This window comes from Aspergillus pseudoviridinutans (assembly GCF_018340605.1).
Source record: "Aspergillus pseudoviridinutans IFM 55266 DNA, scaffold_7, whole genome shotgun sequence".
Classification (NCBI taxonomy): domain Eukaryota; kingdom Fungi; phylum Ascomycota; class Eurotiomycetes; order Eurotiales; family Aspergillaceae; genus Aspergillus; species Aspergillus pseudoviridinutans.
Genome location: NW_025091287.1, coordinates 1355272 through 1370503, shown reverse-complemented (window position 1 = coordinate 1370503; position 15232 = coordinate 1355272). Strand labels below are relative to the sequence as shown.

At 50.0% G+C, this 15232-nt stretch overlaps 4 protein-coding genes across 4 annotated transcripts; 2 read left to right on the top strand and 2 right to left on the bottom strand.

Moving 5' to 3' along the window:
• Nucleotides 1-244: 244 nt before the first annotated feature.
• Nucleotides 245-2724, bottom strand: Asppvi_009784 (repressor protein; the record flags this gene model as incomplete). Its single annotated transcript, XM_043305632.1, has 2 exons — nucleotides 245-493; nucleotides 556-2724. The coding sequence occupies 2 exons, from the start codon at nucleotides 2722-2724 to the stop codon at nucleotides 245-247; spliced, it is 2418 nt and encodes an 805-aa protein (XP_043161567.1).
• Nucleotides 2725-4281: 1557 nt separating this feature from the next.
• Nucleotides 4282-4708, top strand: Asppvi_009783 (uncharacterized protein; the record flags this gene model as incomplete). Its single annotated transcript, XM_043305631.1, has 2 exons — nucleotides 4282-4420; nucleotides 4512-4708. The coding sequence occupies 2 exons, from the start codon at nucleotides 4282-4284 to the stop codon at nucleotides 4706-4708; spliced, it is 336 nt and encodes a 111-aa protein (XP_043161566.1).
• A 1134-nt stretch (nucleotides 4709-5842) lies between these two features.
• Asppvi_009782 (putative C6 transcription factor) lies at nucleotides 5843-9190 on the top strand (the record flags this gene model as incomplete). The annotated part of the gene is made up of 3 exons (XM_043305630.1): nucleotides 5843-6160; nucleotides 6256-6477; nucleotides 6602-9190. The coding sequence occupies 3 exons, from the start codon at nucleotides 5843-5845 to the stop codon at nucleotides 9188-9190; spliced, it is 3129 nt and encodes a 1042-aa protein (XP_043161565.1).
• A 2953-nt stretch (nucleotides 9191-12143) lies between these two features.
• Asppvi_009781 (protein phosphatase regulator REG1) lies at nucleotides 12144-13874 on the bottom strand (the record flags this gene model as incomplete). Its single annotated transcript, XM_043305629.1, has 2 exons — nucleotides 12144-13158; nucleotides 13243-13874. 2 exons carry the CDS (start codon nucleotides 13872-13874, stop codon nucleotides 12144-12146), a joined length of 1647 nt encoding a protein of 548 aa, XP_043161564.1.
• Nucleotides 13875-15232: the final 1358 nt, after the last annotated feature.

The following is a 15232-nucleotide window of genomic DNA, read 5'->3' as shown; positions in this document are numbered from 1 at the left end:
TTTGCTATGGAGTTCTATACATCAAGCATATAACAGGTCTTCATTTTTCAAGTTCAAATGAGGAATTGCCACCGCTCATGTGCCTTGCCTACATACTATGGTGGATGGTTGAATGAATAGCTTCAACCATCCACTATACTATACTATACTAAATCAGGCAGTTGGTCGGATCGTAACATAGGGGACGTACTTGTGCTCTAGGTCAAACACGACTTCTCTCTTATTACTGAGAAATAATATATCGTTAAGTATAGCCTAGCCTTGCTTGAATCTCCTTCTCATCGAGAGAACCGCTCTCTCCGACATAGTTCTGAAGAGCCTCAAGGGTCATCAATCGGCGAGGTGCCTTCCGGCCTGTTAGGAGCTCGAACTGCGCGACCGCTTGTTCTGAGACTAACTCCAGCCCTCCGACCAGTATCCACGGCCTTCCAGTTTCACTTCGGAACCGGCGCATTTGCCGCAGCAGGGGCGTATCCAAGGGTTTGTATGCAAACTGCGTCAACGAAAATTGATCAGCTAGGCTCTTCAGGATCAAACGGGGTGAAATTTGCTCACCTCCAAAATCACGCCGCCGGTTGGACTTCCGAGCCACTGCTTCGGCATTTCGAAGTTGGCTGGAGGTTCGTCTCTGTCAGGATCCGCTGGCACGCACGAGGCAATTAAACATGGGGGGCAGGCATCCAATGGCCATTCATCTTGGAGGGACGTTAACACCCGTACTACTTGGGTTGAGCCCACCTGCGACGCAGCCCAAGAATTGAAATGGCGTGCGACACTCTCCGCACGCGATAAGGTTCGGTTGTATATAAATATTTTCCGGCAACCCAGCCGAAGCATAGCATAAATCGCGGCGCGAGCCATGCCACCGGCTCCAATAACCAGGCCTGTTGATTTCAAAGGGCTGATCGTATTACGAGGAGACAGGTGACGACTGATACAAGTCATTATACTCACCCAGTCTGTGTTTTCTCCATACCATCCCAGAACAGGCCCCGCCTGGTTACGGCGGCTGGCTTGCTCTTGTAAGGGAAACATCGTCCCATCAGCTCGTGCACGCAGAGGCATGATAGTATTGACGGCCCCGATAGCTTCAGCATGTCTGCTTTTAGATGCGAGTTTCTGAAAGACCTGCACTCTCCACGGCTGCACAATACTCGCACCCCCGAAATGCGGATCACGGCCCAGCCGATCAAGCGCCGCAAGAGAAGGAGACTCGGGAATGCTATACGTGTGCCTCATGCCGCAGTGCCGAAAAGCAGCATTGTGCATGGCAGGTGATAGACTGTACGCCACGTTCCCTCCAAGGATGTAGAATTGCAGGGGGTCTAGCGTATAGCTCTGGAACAAGGCTTGAATGGCGTCTCGTGAAGTAATGAGGGGATCCCTGCCATTGTCTGTGCGGCGCTTAATAGCCGGATGGGTCACAGAGGTCAATATCGGATTGAACACCTGCGAGGTCCTCCCAAGACTGCCAATGTTGTAGGCAATCACCGGGGGGTGTGAACCAGGTATGGATTGGATCTTGTTGATAAATTTGCCCACAGCTGCATTATCCTCGCGCTCAGTGGCTGTTCGAAGAATACGCACGATTTGGCAACCAAGCTTTTCTGCTTCGAGATACAGGGAAAGGCAATCTTCGTCCTCCCACTTTACGCAAGAGGACGGCTCGAACAGGTAATGGCCGATAATCTTTGTTCTACCTCTGTTGCGGATCACCTGATTCAGCAAAGATTGATTTTGGGCAAGATCGACTGCTAAATACTCCACAGCCAGCCTTAAGCCATGCTCTAAGATGTTGAAATACAGCTCTGAGATCTGCGTCGATATAAGGTCACCGCTGCCGATTCCGGATGCTGTTGTATCAACGGAGAGTATGATGGGTGTCCGGGCATTCCTCCGAAGCAAAGAAACTTGCTTGCTGATGGTGCTGGCCATGCCTGAACCCCAGCGGTCGATGCAGAGCTCAATAGCATCTCCACCAGATTCAAGTTCTGCCAAATCGACGACACCTTCAATTAGATCAGAGGAGCGAACAAAGATTGCATGGGTAAATGATCGAAGTTCCGGGGGGGTCTCCAACAGTACGAAAGGTGAGTCGTAGCCAGGTTGGTCCACATCTGCGCCGGTGACAAAACGTACGAAGCGGGTGAAGTCCTCCTTCGCCTCTCTGAGTTTGAAGGAGTAATTAACAGATTGGCGATCAGATGGCTCTCCGTCGGTTTGAGCCTCCACACTGGAAAGATCTTCTATGTTGTAATACTCGAAATTTGAGCAAGTTCTGTGCAGAGGGTCCCCCTCACACAGCAGCTTAACAGCCTGATGCTCTAAACCTAGCAAACTTTGGATTCGATCCATGTCGCGAACAAGGTACACGATTGGGTTCTTCGCCAAATACAAACGAAGGTGCTCCTGAATTGGCCGAGTGAGGCTACCAAGACCGCACTCAATGACACACTGCGATTGATGGTTGTCGAGCATCTTCTTGAGAACATCGATATCACGACGTTGAAATTCTTGACTGCCATGGCGCTTGAGGTACTCATGCCGCGTGAGCCCAGTAACTTCCTTAAAGTAATGATCCTCTGTAATGAAACGGCGTTTGAGAGCCGTGGCAGCAACGAAGCCGAGAGAGCGCTTTCCGCATCCCCGAATGCCAACTAGCACCAACGACGCATCGCGATCGAATCTCCGGGGAGTATTGACGCTCGAACCTGGGGGCATCATCGCTGCGGATGGTGATATATGTACTGTTTTAGAAGCGAATTCAAGAATTGTTGTCCCAATTTAACCGATGTTGTTTACTTTTAGGAGCGCCATCTCTCCATAAGTCAAATTGCCAATGACCTGCACTGCTGAAAACTTGGTATTCCAAGTATGACGGGGTGAAAGATAACAGTGCGTGGTTGGAGGAAAGGAAATCAAGAGGTTCGGCGGCGATAAGACGATGGCAATCTCACAGTTTAACATGCCGGGAGTGTGTAGTTTCACGACTCACGGCTAAAGGCGTGGAGATCGAAAAGGGACGAAAGATGAGGAGGTAGAGTAAGGAACATATTAGTGGCTTGATAGCTAGACTAAGAGGTGCCAGAATGAAAGATCGGTCTCCCGACTCAAATGAGGGCATCTGGGATTCTAGGACGGACCATTTGCCGTTCATTTTTCCCCAGACGGTCAATCTGCCACGTCTCACCGCCTTTTGGAGACAGACGGCGGCAAAGGTTTTAGCCGAGTGTGGGAGAAGGATACGGAGTATATCTAGTACTATGCTAAGATGAGCTCAGATGTATTTCAATCCATGCGGTCAATTCCATCTCTTTTCTTTCTCCGATTGCTACACTCGGATTGTTCCACGCATATTGTTCAACGCATATTGCCTGAACGTACCTGTAACTTCCAGCCGTAGCTAGCAAGTTTGGATATGTATAACAGCAAGTAGTGGTCCCCGAAAATAGGCTGTGACTGGGATAATCCTGCTGTACGGGTGGGTGCAGGGTTACAGAATAAGATTTTGAGTCACAACTGAGAGACGTGAGGTGGTTAGGCACTGAGTGAAGCACCAGCGGGTGTGCCAAAATGTATCAGATCACTCATCTCATTTGTTAGCAACTACCTATACCATGTGTAATTTGATCCGGGAGCAGTGAAAGCAACGGACTTGATCCAATACTCCGCGACAAGTCAGTTGCGACGCTTCCAAATCCACATTCTATCTGGCCATTTGCTGGTTCCCAGATTTCTTCTAACAGATAAATCAAAGGAGCGCGGCTGGTTGCCATTATCTGTATCTTCCCAGACCACCCTAAGACTGCTGACGCTTAAACGTCCGGTATGCCAACCTGAGAAGCTTGAAACAGCTTCATCAAAAATTACCCTGAGCCACTTTCTGGTGGTTTGATGTGGACACTTCGAGCGAGCCTTAATACCTGAAGCTAATGATTCTGGGGACATTTCTTTTCAACCTACAAAACGTTTCCACGCGCAAAGTCCGAGTTTCTTCATCATACCGAAATGAAGTTTCGACTTCGGCCTTCATGAAAGGATGATCAGTGAAGGTACAGTCGTGCCATAACCGGTCCTGACACTCCCTAGAGCCCATATGAAACAGAGCATTATTGAAGTAATATTGACGCCCATCATGCACTTGCTTGCTAGCATATTTGCATGCTTCTATCAAGTCAACCTTATCAAGGAACGAGATTGTGAGGCAGGGACAGATTTCGACCTCACCAGCGTAAGCCATGCACTCATTTTGTCCATGGAGTGATTGACGTTCAGAACAACATGGCTTTCGGTAAGAGCGCCACGTCCATCGTGGATTTTGCCACGCTGAATGAGGGTGCAGACTCCAGCATGCACCGCAGTACTTCCAACGGCTATTCTCCAGTTGGTGGAGTAGTTGGATTTGAGGCTGCTTTTCGGCGTTGGGACACAGATTCTGTCGTTTTTCGGCTGGCAGGAGCAGAGCAAGCTGTAGGTCGTGGGCTTGGAGAAAAGAATGAAAACAAGCAAAGAGATATTTGCAACTCAGCGAGAAGCAAACTTGGTCTGGCGCCGTAAGATATCTCAATATGACTCCCACTACCTCGGGTGGAACTTTCTGCACATTGAGGAACTGCGGTGGATGCTGTCGGAGGACAGCTTGGAGCAGAGGAAAGAGTTTGCGCCGGCATTTGAGAGAGTCATATCGGGTGTTTTGAAGTTGTTCTGAGACAGTAATAGTCGACAGCAGAGAAATAACAGTGGAAAGAACCCGAAGAGATTTTATTCTCAATACTATACATTCGTTACGTTTTGGGCGTCATCAGACTAGACAGCATCCACGGCTTGTATATCACGTCCGTTGGTTCTCATGGACCAACACTACACTCGGATAGAACTGAGCAGGAAATAGAAATACTTACTACTCTCGTCTCTATGATTGTATATAGTACCACCCCAGCTATGACAGCATTAGCAGACCTCATGTCAAGCCAACATCACTGGGTCCTTCGGAGTCTATCCCTCTTTGGCGAGGCCGAGGACCAACTTCCTGGAACATTGGTTGAGATATGAGATTGTCGATGTAAGAGATCCCTCAGAGTGGACGAATCCTTCGTGGTTGGGTCTCTGGTACCGACTCGGGATGCCGGGGGAGCTCGGCCCATGGCTATTGACACGGAGAGTTGTACCTAGTACTACAGCTTCACAGAACGATTAGGAAGTGAAAGACTGAGAAGAAATCCAGCTCCTGCCTCTTATCAGCAGCCCTATAATGGCGACCTCTCAAATCTCGATTGTCGACTTACTCGAGCGTGCCAATTCTTTTGGTCGGCCCGAGTCTGTCGGACTCCCTCCGTACTTGAGTACGAAATCGGAGCCCTTTTAGGTCCCACATAGTGGTAGGTACCACATCAAAGCACCGATTTCCGGCAGTTCAACAGTCAACCCTTCATCAGGGAAGTCATGATTGGTGGAATCATCTCTCCCAATTTTGTAAAACTGCTGCTCGCTTTTATCTGCTCGGAAATCGGAGCTGGCGAGAGGCTTAGGCGTGTAATAATGCTCAAGAATCGAGACTTCGGGGTGTCGTACTCCGTGGAGGAGTCGATCCAGATCGTTCAATGAATCTCGATCATCATAATATGTACCTGCAAAGTATGTGAGACTGAACTGTGATTGATAATTAATTGGGATTAGATTGATTAGTACTTGAGAGATGGGTCGGCCACACTGCACCGTTAATGCAGCCCTTAGTTCCCTTCAATAGTTAGGACCAAGCCCTCGTGAGACGCTGAAGAGCGGATATCTGTAGGATTCAAGTCAATAATAATGGAATTGGTGTATTGATAACACTGATCATAACATGGGCTTCTTCCCACATCCCGCCGTGGAGAACCGTGGAGAGCCAAATGTGGGGAGAAAGCCGACGGAAACCAGCGCCCTCGTTTTCTCACTTCCTGAGCCACTTGCCGAGCTCTTCCCGAACGCTTTGTCGCTAAAACCCGTCCTCCTCTTCCTCGGAATGGGTCTCACTCCAGCCATCAGAGTCTTATCCTTGATCTGGAAGAGTCGATGTGTTGATAGAGCTATTGCAAGTGGCTATGGAAAAGTGTGGTCGGCTCCTGTCCACGCTTTCCCCTGTGATACAGCTTTTCACCTTCCGATTGCGCCTAAGAAGTTCGTTCCTTTACTATATCGAACGAACATTGAGTGCTCAGTCACGACGAGGAGGGACAGACACGTTTGACCTCTTGCGCCCCGACTATCTGTCCCTAGGTTGATTCCTACTGCTTCCCTCTCGATTTCCGTCCGCCGACCCCTTCGTTCTTCTGGTCGTCTGCTCCCAGGGCTCTGTATTTCTTGTCCATTCCTCCACCCCCTACATGGCGTGCAGATCTGCCCGTCATTGATCCCTCCTCGATGGACGAAAGTCCAGATCCAAAAGTCCCTCGACGGAAGAGGGTTTCACGGGCTTGCGATAGGTGTCGGAGCAAAAAGGTTAGCTCATTCCATGTCCCGTTTCTGGTCCCTCTACGCATCAGCCGTGACTGTCCCTCGATCTTTTATCTTCCTACATAGTCAGACGCGGCGGGCTGTAGCTGACACCGTTTTTGACATATAGGACAAATGCGATGGCCTTCGACCGTCTTGTTCCGCCTGCCGAACCTCTGGCCAGACATGTTCGTATGATCCACATGCGAAGAAACGTGGTCTGCCGGAGGGCTACGTTCGCGGTCTTGAGAAGCTTTGGGCTCTGTCGATCTGCAATATAGATGGCTTCGAAGATACTATGCTGGCCCTTTTGGGCACAACACCAGACTCTGCTGGCCGGAGGGATAAGCTTTTGAGCTTGTGGATGGACGACAGTGCTTCAGAAACGTTGCACGAATCCTGGAAAACCAGTCGCCTCTATGGCACGTTGGAGAAGATGTTGTCGCACTCCGATACGTCTTCATCGCACGGTGCGAGCAAGAGGCCACGGGACGAGAATGATACCAGCTCATTAGATTCGACGAGCGAATGGGGTTTCAGACTTGACCGCAGTTCTACGCCTTTGGCACAGGATGCGCCTCGGGTGGTAGGACTTTCCTCTTCCCAAAATGTCAAGAGACCTCGATTGTCACAGTCGGGTGACGGCGTGTCGGTACCGCAAGCCACTGGCAGAGTGCAAGCTTTGAAACTTCCTCCTCAAACATCGCAGCTGTTGGACACATATTTCGCAGTCACTCATTCCTGGTTCCCGGTCGTGGCGAAGCATAATATCCTTCGAGCATCCTATCTTTACGCAAGCGCCCCTCTGTCTGTTGAGAGCATGTCACCTGGATCCGGTGACCACGCTGCACTGTGGGCAGTTCTCAGTTACACGATTTCTCACTCGCGAACCAATGCACGGGATGGGGCTTTCGAGGTTCTCGCCACAACGACAAAGGAGTATTACGCCATCGCTCGAAGCCTGATACCTTCCGAAACGGCGCGTTACGAGCTTGGGCATGTGCAGGMGCTTCTGTTGCTGACTTTGGTGAACATCGGGCTTGAAGATTGGACGGCCGCTTGGCTGCTAAGCGGTCAAGCGGTGCGCATGGCTATTTCCATGAATCTAGGCTCGCTTGCAGGCATAAGGCGCTCCGACGAGCTGCGGCAAGGGAAAGCTGTTTTCCTCGGCTGCTTTGTCGTTGATTCTTTACTTTCCTTTCGAATAGCACGGAGACCTTGCATGCACCCTCGAGATCTGACTACTGTCGGGTTGCTTGAAGAAGACGGCCTAGAAGAATGGAATTCTTGGGCTGACGTTCTGCCCTCCAAAGGAACTGCTCAGGGAAGGACACCTCGACGCGGCCCCCTTCTTGCCCTTAGCTGCTTCAACCGGCTGGTGGAGCTGGCTAGTGTTTTGAACAAAATAGCCCGTGACGCAGTCGGCGGGCCTAATGCTCATGCGTTTGCGCAACAACTGGTGCTCGAACTGAAACAATGGGACGATCGTCTGCCCCTTGGATGCCGTCTCATTGGACCTGAGAGTATCTATCCTGAACGGCACTCGTCTCTACTCCCTCATCAGACCTATCTAGGGTTGACGTATGTTGCTACACTATTATGGTTGTATTTGCGTATTGCTCCCCAGGAGCTCGACTTGCATCGCTCGCAGCGGCCTGCCATCGAAGGTGCAAAGAAACTTCTATTCCGCGCCCTGCCTATGATTTCCCAACATCTGGAGAATTTTCCTACGTGCAGCCTTCCCCCTATCTTTGAGCTTTCTTTACGCACCATCGCCGAGCAAGCATCTGTTTTGCAAAGCAAGATCGAGTCTGACACATTTCCTTTCGCGCGATGGGCGGAAGTGTTAAATCAACGAACTGAGGAACTCGGTTCTACATGGCCCCTCTACCGTTCACTGAACACAGCTATTGAAAAATCGTATCACCTCAGAAATGTGCCGGGACATTCATTATCTTTCGAGCCGCCCTGTGAGGGCCGTTTTTCAAGAAACAGGCATCCCTTACCCAACGCTGTGTCCACGGTTGCCACTACAATGGGTGCAGCTCCAGGAACCCGAAATCCACCAGATGGCAGCCGAACATACTCTGACATCCGAGGACTCCAGCCTGGTGCAGGCGATTCCGACTATACCTCCACCATACTCGGCATAAGCATCCCTGTAGACGCCCAATATATGACCCCCAAGGACTCGACAATGGATACTGGAGACCTTTCCATGCTGGATATATCCTTTCAGCAACAAATAGGAGGCGATTCTTCGAATTTTGGCAAGTCCAATTCTGCCAGTGGGCTAGAAGCGACGCTGCTTCCATCAGCTCAAAGTCACCCTCACCCACCAACCCCGGATTCTTCAAGCTCTAATCCAACCATACCTGGCAATGCCAACTTCAGTGATCGCTCCCAACAACCAGGGCAAAATCCAAGTAGTGACCTTGGTACATCTATGACCGATGGTCAGACCGCACCTGGTGATATTGATGCTATTTTCAAAGACCTTGCATATCTGGACACTACCGATTGGGCTACAAGTCGTGAGGCAGGCTTGAAGGATTTTGGATTTCTAGACGACAGTACATTCCAGGCATTTTGTCATGATCCAGATCGTTTGGTCGGATCTCAGCCACTGGTTCACCCGCCGTCTATTGCCGACATCTGGCCTCCCCCGGGATTTTTCCCGGAGACCTTCCAAGAATCTACCGACGACATGGAAAGTTGAACTCCACCAAGGTCCCTTCTTCAATAAGCAATGACGCCGCACTGGGAGTTCGCGCATCGGACTTGAACGGAGTTACACATTCCGAGGCTCCTTGACTTCGCTGCCTTGATGTTATCAAACAGGGGGAATACCGACGGGAATGAGGATCCTTGAAGTTGGAAGCGATATGTGTTTACACGATACCCAAATGTAAGTAGCAATGCTATGGTGTATGTCTTTATAACGAGCTAATTGATGTTTGTATAGTTGAATTCTTCGAACATTTGTATATAGTCTGCAGATAGACGTCACCTCTGTGATTGCTACTATGTGACACCTCATTTCACATATCAGCGAATACCAATGTTTTCCTAGTACGCTTAGTCAAAGAAAACTGATTGACTATGATGCTTTCACGAATCTTGAATGGTCTGGCGGTGAATTTTCCAGTTCACTCGGGTGGTGCGAAGTTGGCTCAAGAAGGCAGCAACCAGCGACTACATCAATATATCAAGCGCAGATATACCTTTAGCAGCAACAACCTCTGAAGCCGACGGCTCAAAATATCAATGTTCTTGCACGGCGGGCTGATGTGCTTGTTGAACGACGGCACGTTGTCGAAATCGGAGACGCGCCTAGCTTGTATGCTTGATAGTAATGATCTCTGGAAGTGTCCTCCAACAAGAATCGACTCTTAGCTTTTATGAGCGTGTGGCTGGAGGATGTCCATAGTGAGACAAAGAAGTAATACGCTCCAGAGTCAGAACCGTCTCCGCTACATGGCTGGTGCTTCTGCTTGTGATGTCTCCACATATGCTACCAACGGCAGGGTATCTAGAGGAGTTCGGAGATCCACAGGGCATATCTTCATCGCTGAAGTCTACTAGCCTGCTGCTTTATATTACTCCCTGGAGGTAGATATGATGCTTTTGAAGGCTTGTGATTTGCTTCGCTCTCTGTCCAGGCAGGCTGCGATGGAGTGATCGAAACGCGGAGTGACATCCGCAAGGTTGTGAAAAGAGAGAGAAGTTGGGGGGGTTGGGGGGAAGGAGAGGGAAGAGGGAGAGAGAGAGACCTGGCACTTTGGATCCCTTCCCTCATTGAACATGAATGATATACAATTTTCGCTTCCCTCACTACTTTGTACAATTTTCGATCCAGATCATCCAATGTGACATCCCGATATCTGTTAGTTGTGGGCGCGGTGAGAAAGAAGTATCTTGGACTCAAAGACAAAACGGTAGCCCATGCAGGTGAACTACGAGGCATAGCGATGGCCCTGGAGGTCTTCGCCGACGTCTATGAACCAGGACTAAGACACTGTGTCATTATGACGGACAACCAGGCGGCAATCCAGGCAGTCAGTAACCCAGGCCGGTCCACAGCCCAGTACATCATCAAGGACATCATCCGGCTTGTCGACGCACTGCGAGCAAAAGGGGGAACCGTCACAATCCACTGGATCCCGGGACATGCGGGTGTCCCAGGCAATGAAGCAGCGGACAAGGCGGCCAAGGAGGCCACACGACCAGGCTATACACCAGAGCGGACGCTGGCCACGACACTCAGACGGAGGGCAAAACAGGAGGCCCAGCTGGCGTGGGAGAGACAGTGGACACGGGATCACCGCTCTGCTCGTCAACCCACACGCCGTCTGATCCAACTCCCGGGAAAGCAGAACCTCCGCCTGTGGAGGAACCTGCACAAGAGCCATGCCTCTGCACTCATGCAGTTACGTTCGGGCAGAATTGGGCTCAACCAGTTCTTGCACCGGATCAACGCCGTGGACTCCCCAGAGTGCGGCTGTGGGGAGACAGTACAGACCCCAAGACACGTTATCATGGCGTGCCCCCGACACAGAGCTCTCCGCAGGAAACTATTCCGTCGACTACGACACCGCCACGACGACTTCCAAAAGCTKGTATCCGAACCGGATTCCGCGCGGCTCGCCGCAGACCTTATGATACAGGCAGGACTGCTGGGGCAATTCAGAGCAGTCACAGGGAAACATACGCAGCTCGTGGAGAACGATAGCGACTCCACCAGCCCAGAAGAGCACTGAGATAGAAGACAGTGCAGTATACAGGACAAAGGCCGCAGGGAAACCATGCAGCACGGCGTTGATATAACCCCAGGCAGGCTCGAGGGCCGCTGAGCACCAGTTACATGTCTCTGAGGACGACGTCCCTCCATTCCTTTATATATATCTCTTGCCTTTGTTCGCACGATCTGTTTTCTCTGGATTTTGGTTGCTTCTACAAGGCGTTTTGGTGTATTTAGGCTTAACAGGACGTCGCTTCATGGGAGACGACTCCTCCGGCATAGCAGCCCCTAGAGAAAGGCAGCTGGATGAGTATGAATACTACTACTACTACTACTACTACTACTACTACTACTACTAATTAATTGTTGATTACTGAAGCTCGTCTGATGCTATGACTGGTAGGTCGACTGATGGCCCTGGAATTGGTGAATAGATTGGCTACAAGGTCTTGGTCAGCCGAACCATCATCGGAGACTTTCGCCAACCCATGCCTCCAGTGATGGCTTTGGAGGATTAGGCGTTCGTGCATGGGTGGCACGTTTCTCTGTTAATATGACTCAAAGTGTCTTGGGACTCTCATTCGATAAAATGGTATTAGAGATGTAAACTGATCCATCTTCAAGACGAAGGGAGATCACAAAGACATATTACTACCGTTATCATGTTCGTATTCATCGTGGGTTAACCTAGATACAAAGAGCCACCAGAAACACCCTCCAACCGCAATCTTTTGATATTCAAAGCCAAACATCCAGGTATATAATAAATGATGAAACCAACCAGAATATGGGAAAAAATGCCTCCGAACGCCACAAAGAATGCAAAGCTCTATTAACATATGCTGGGTATAAGTAATTCGGGACAGCATCTGGCGACGTCCATCCAGCTGAATGGGCTCAGGACATGCTCCAGTATGCCCACGCTAGAATGTCATCTTCGCCATCCAACGTTCCATATCACATGAGCAATGTCTCTGGCTGTGTTGACAGTATCAACAACTCTATCAAATATGCTGACATTTGAGGTGTCTCCTTCATCCAGAAATTTACTCAAACTGGAGTTCGAACGCTGATGTMGGTGATCCTCTTCTTCATCTTCAGGGTTCACAAACCAAGGCCGATTCCCGTCTGTGATGCCTTGGCTCTGGCTCGGCTGCCAGCAGAAATCCAGATGGTCATCCTCGCTGTCCAAAAAGAAGCTGAACGCCGGATCAGATGGTACGGAAGGTGTCGATGCGACGGTCGATTTCGAAAAGTATCCTGTCCATCGCCCTATCACCGAGCCTGATGGCGGTTCTGGCGTGTCCCCTCGACACTTGAGGGTGGTTGGAGGGAGCGGAGCGATTATTTTGTTGTCGCCGCTGAAGCTGCCACGCGGCGTTACTTTATGGCTCCCAGCCTCTTGTGGCGCGGACTGTCTCATCATGACGATACCGTCGTCCGACAAAACATCGTCTTCTGAAGCTACTGGCCACTCCTCCTCCTCGTCGTCATCATCGTCGTAGTCGTCGGCACCCTTGGCGTCGATAGCTATACATTGCACTACCTCGTTATTGAAGTGAATACGGCGCCTCCCGCTAGGAGAGGCAACCCCAGACGACTCTTTGGTAGAGGCATAACTGAGCGGAACATATGGAAGGTTGGTTGACGACGTATTCAGGTGCGGTTCAAGTTCGGGCCTTGAGACAGAAGGCCGAGTCCGATAAGACGCAGCCTCTTGCGCCTTTAAGATAGCGCCTGCGTGTTGCAGGAGGGTGTGCTGAGACAGCGATCGTTGCAAGATAGTCTCCGACGCCGTCCTTTTCTTCAAGATCGGCTTCCTGTCCGCATACATCGAGGGGGTTTCGAGGCAGCTTGGCGGCGGGGAGATACTCGGCGACGCTTTTGTAAACTTGGTGCAGGACTTCAACGGACCATACAGCCATGTTACATCGCAATCTTTCAACCTGTTAAATTGGTTAGAATACATAGAGACAACTTTTATATCGGGTCTGCCGTGGTTTTGGAATGCGAGGTCATGGTGTACTGACCAATTAAGGGTCTCGGGCGACACCGTTCCCAAGTTATTCTTCAGCTTTGCCCAAGTCCGCCACGAGGCATTCTCTAATCTCGCGCCATTGCTGTAAATGTCTCTGCGGCAAATGACATATTTCCAAGAAGCCCAAATATCTTCCTCTTTCCACTCATGGGAGAGGTAATCGACATGCCTGGTCGGCTCCTCTTCAACCGAAGTATCATCAGCGGCCGGTGTATGTACATGCAAACAAGGGGGGTCCGTGAGAAATGACTCCGAGGTCTGGTCCGAGGCAACAGCTGATACAGGCTCGCCCAAGTCGTTGAAGTGGCTCGAATCATATGAAGGTAGGATGATCTCGTCGTCGCTATCGTTGCTCACAGAGAGAGACAAACTGCTGAGGGTTGCTGGAGTAGGAGGTAGCTGCTCCTCAGTTGTCGGCGCGAAGCGAGGTGAAGGAGGAATCGAGGACGGGGCAGAAGAAGTGATTGGACTGGGACAGTCTCGCGGAGAGTAATGGTGTGGAGCATTTTTGAACATGGCAATATCAGGTGAGTCCAGGTAATAAGTTTGGGCCATGGCGCGTCGCTGGAGATTCAGAGGAGACTGAGAGCGTTTTTCCCGCAAGGCAGGTAGCACAGCAATCATCGTACTGAGAGTGGAGATATAACAGTCATCAAAGGACGTCGGAATGAAGGCAAATTGTGGAAGTGGGATGACGAGACTTATTAAAGCTTCGATACAATTGAACAAGAAAGAAGCCTGGTAGGGAAAAGGAAAAAAGATAGAAGGCACAAAAAAAAGAATTATATTCGATTGAGGACGATCCGAGGGAGCAATTCAGATATGAAGCATATGCGAAGAAGGAACTTATAGGTCGGAGAGGATAATCGATCATGAGAGATTCTGAAAATTCGAGGGACAACTAAGACGGGGAGATACTTTGAGAGTTTTGATGTTAACAACGTCAAAGTCCTTTGGTTCTCATCCTTCTTTCCTTCATGCCTCTCCTTCTTCAAACGAGAGCCTGGAATCCATCAGTGGACACTGGGCAGGGGTCAAAGACGGATGGATGAGTTTAGTTAGTACGGAGTACAAGAGTAAGGTAGGTATCGATAGGAAGTGGCGGGTTTCTTCGAAAAAGGCAAAACAAGGAAGAGGTCATGGCGGAGGAAGTGGAGATGCTAATGTCTGTTTGCGGTTTGCATGGTCCTTAGTCCCCTCTTTTCTATTTGTTTTGAGTTCGGTTTCGGAGTCTCAGACAGTAATTAAGAGTTTTATTTCAACTTGAGTCCCGAGTGTAGATACGAGGGGAGGGGTACTAGAAGGAGGTTGATAGACAAATTTATCACACAATACCTCCTAGAGGACAAAGGTACCCGATACGTAGATGGATGTGTATGTTTGGATGGGAGTACCCCATGGGTTAAGAGAGGCAATTACGACATGAGTCTTTGATACTTAGGTACGGTGTGGGTACCTCTGGCAGAGTATCTAGTTTGCACGATAATAATAATGTCCAGAGCACTCCGACACTGAAATCTAGGCAGGCTGAGCGTTTATCAAAGCACACCTACCTTACGAGGTACCTTAGTCAAGTGGGGAATGGCCAGCAGGCTCCATGATATATCATTGGGCAACCCTTGTCTTCCTTAGGTAATCTGGGTGGCTGCCAGAACTTTCATCTGCGTCCAAGTGGGGTTGTCCACCAGTTCTTAAGTGCTCCAGACCCTAGGTAGGTGTCGAGCGCTGGTGGGTCGAGATCCATGATAGACATGGAGGCGGCCGCTGGGCAAGTACTAAGGTAGATAACAGATTAATATTTAGCGCTAAAATGAACTTAAGAAGTAAATCTAAAGGTACCCAGGCAGATATCTCGTCAGTAGTGGCTCGCTGTTGGTTAACAAAATGCTCCGTGTACCACGGACCCCCATGGGGAGACAAAGTAAAACAATGCGCAAAACGGTTCTGGAGAAGGGCATTATTATCTATGATCTTTCTACTCT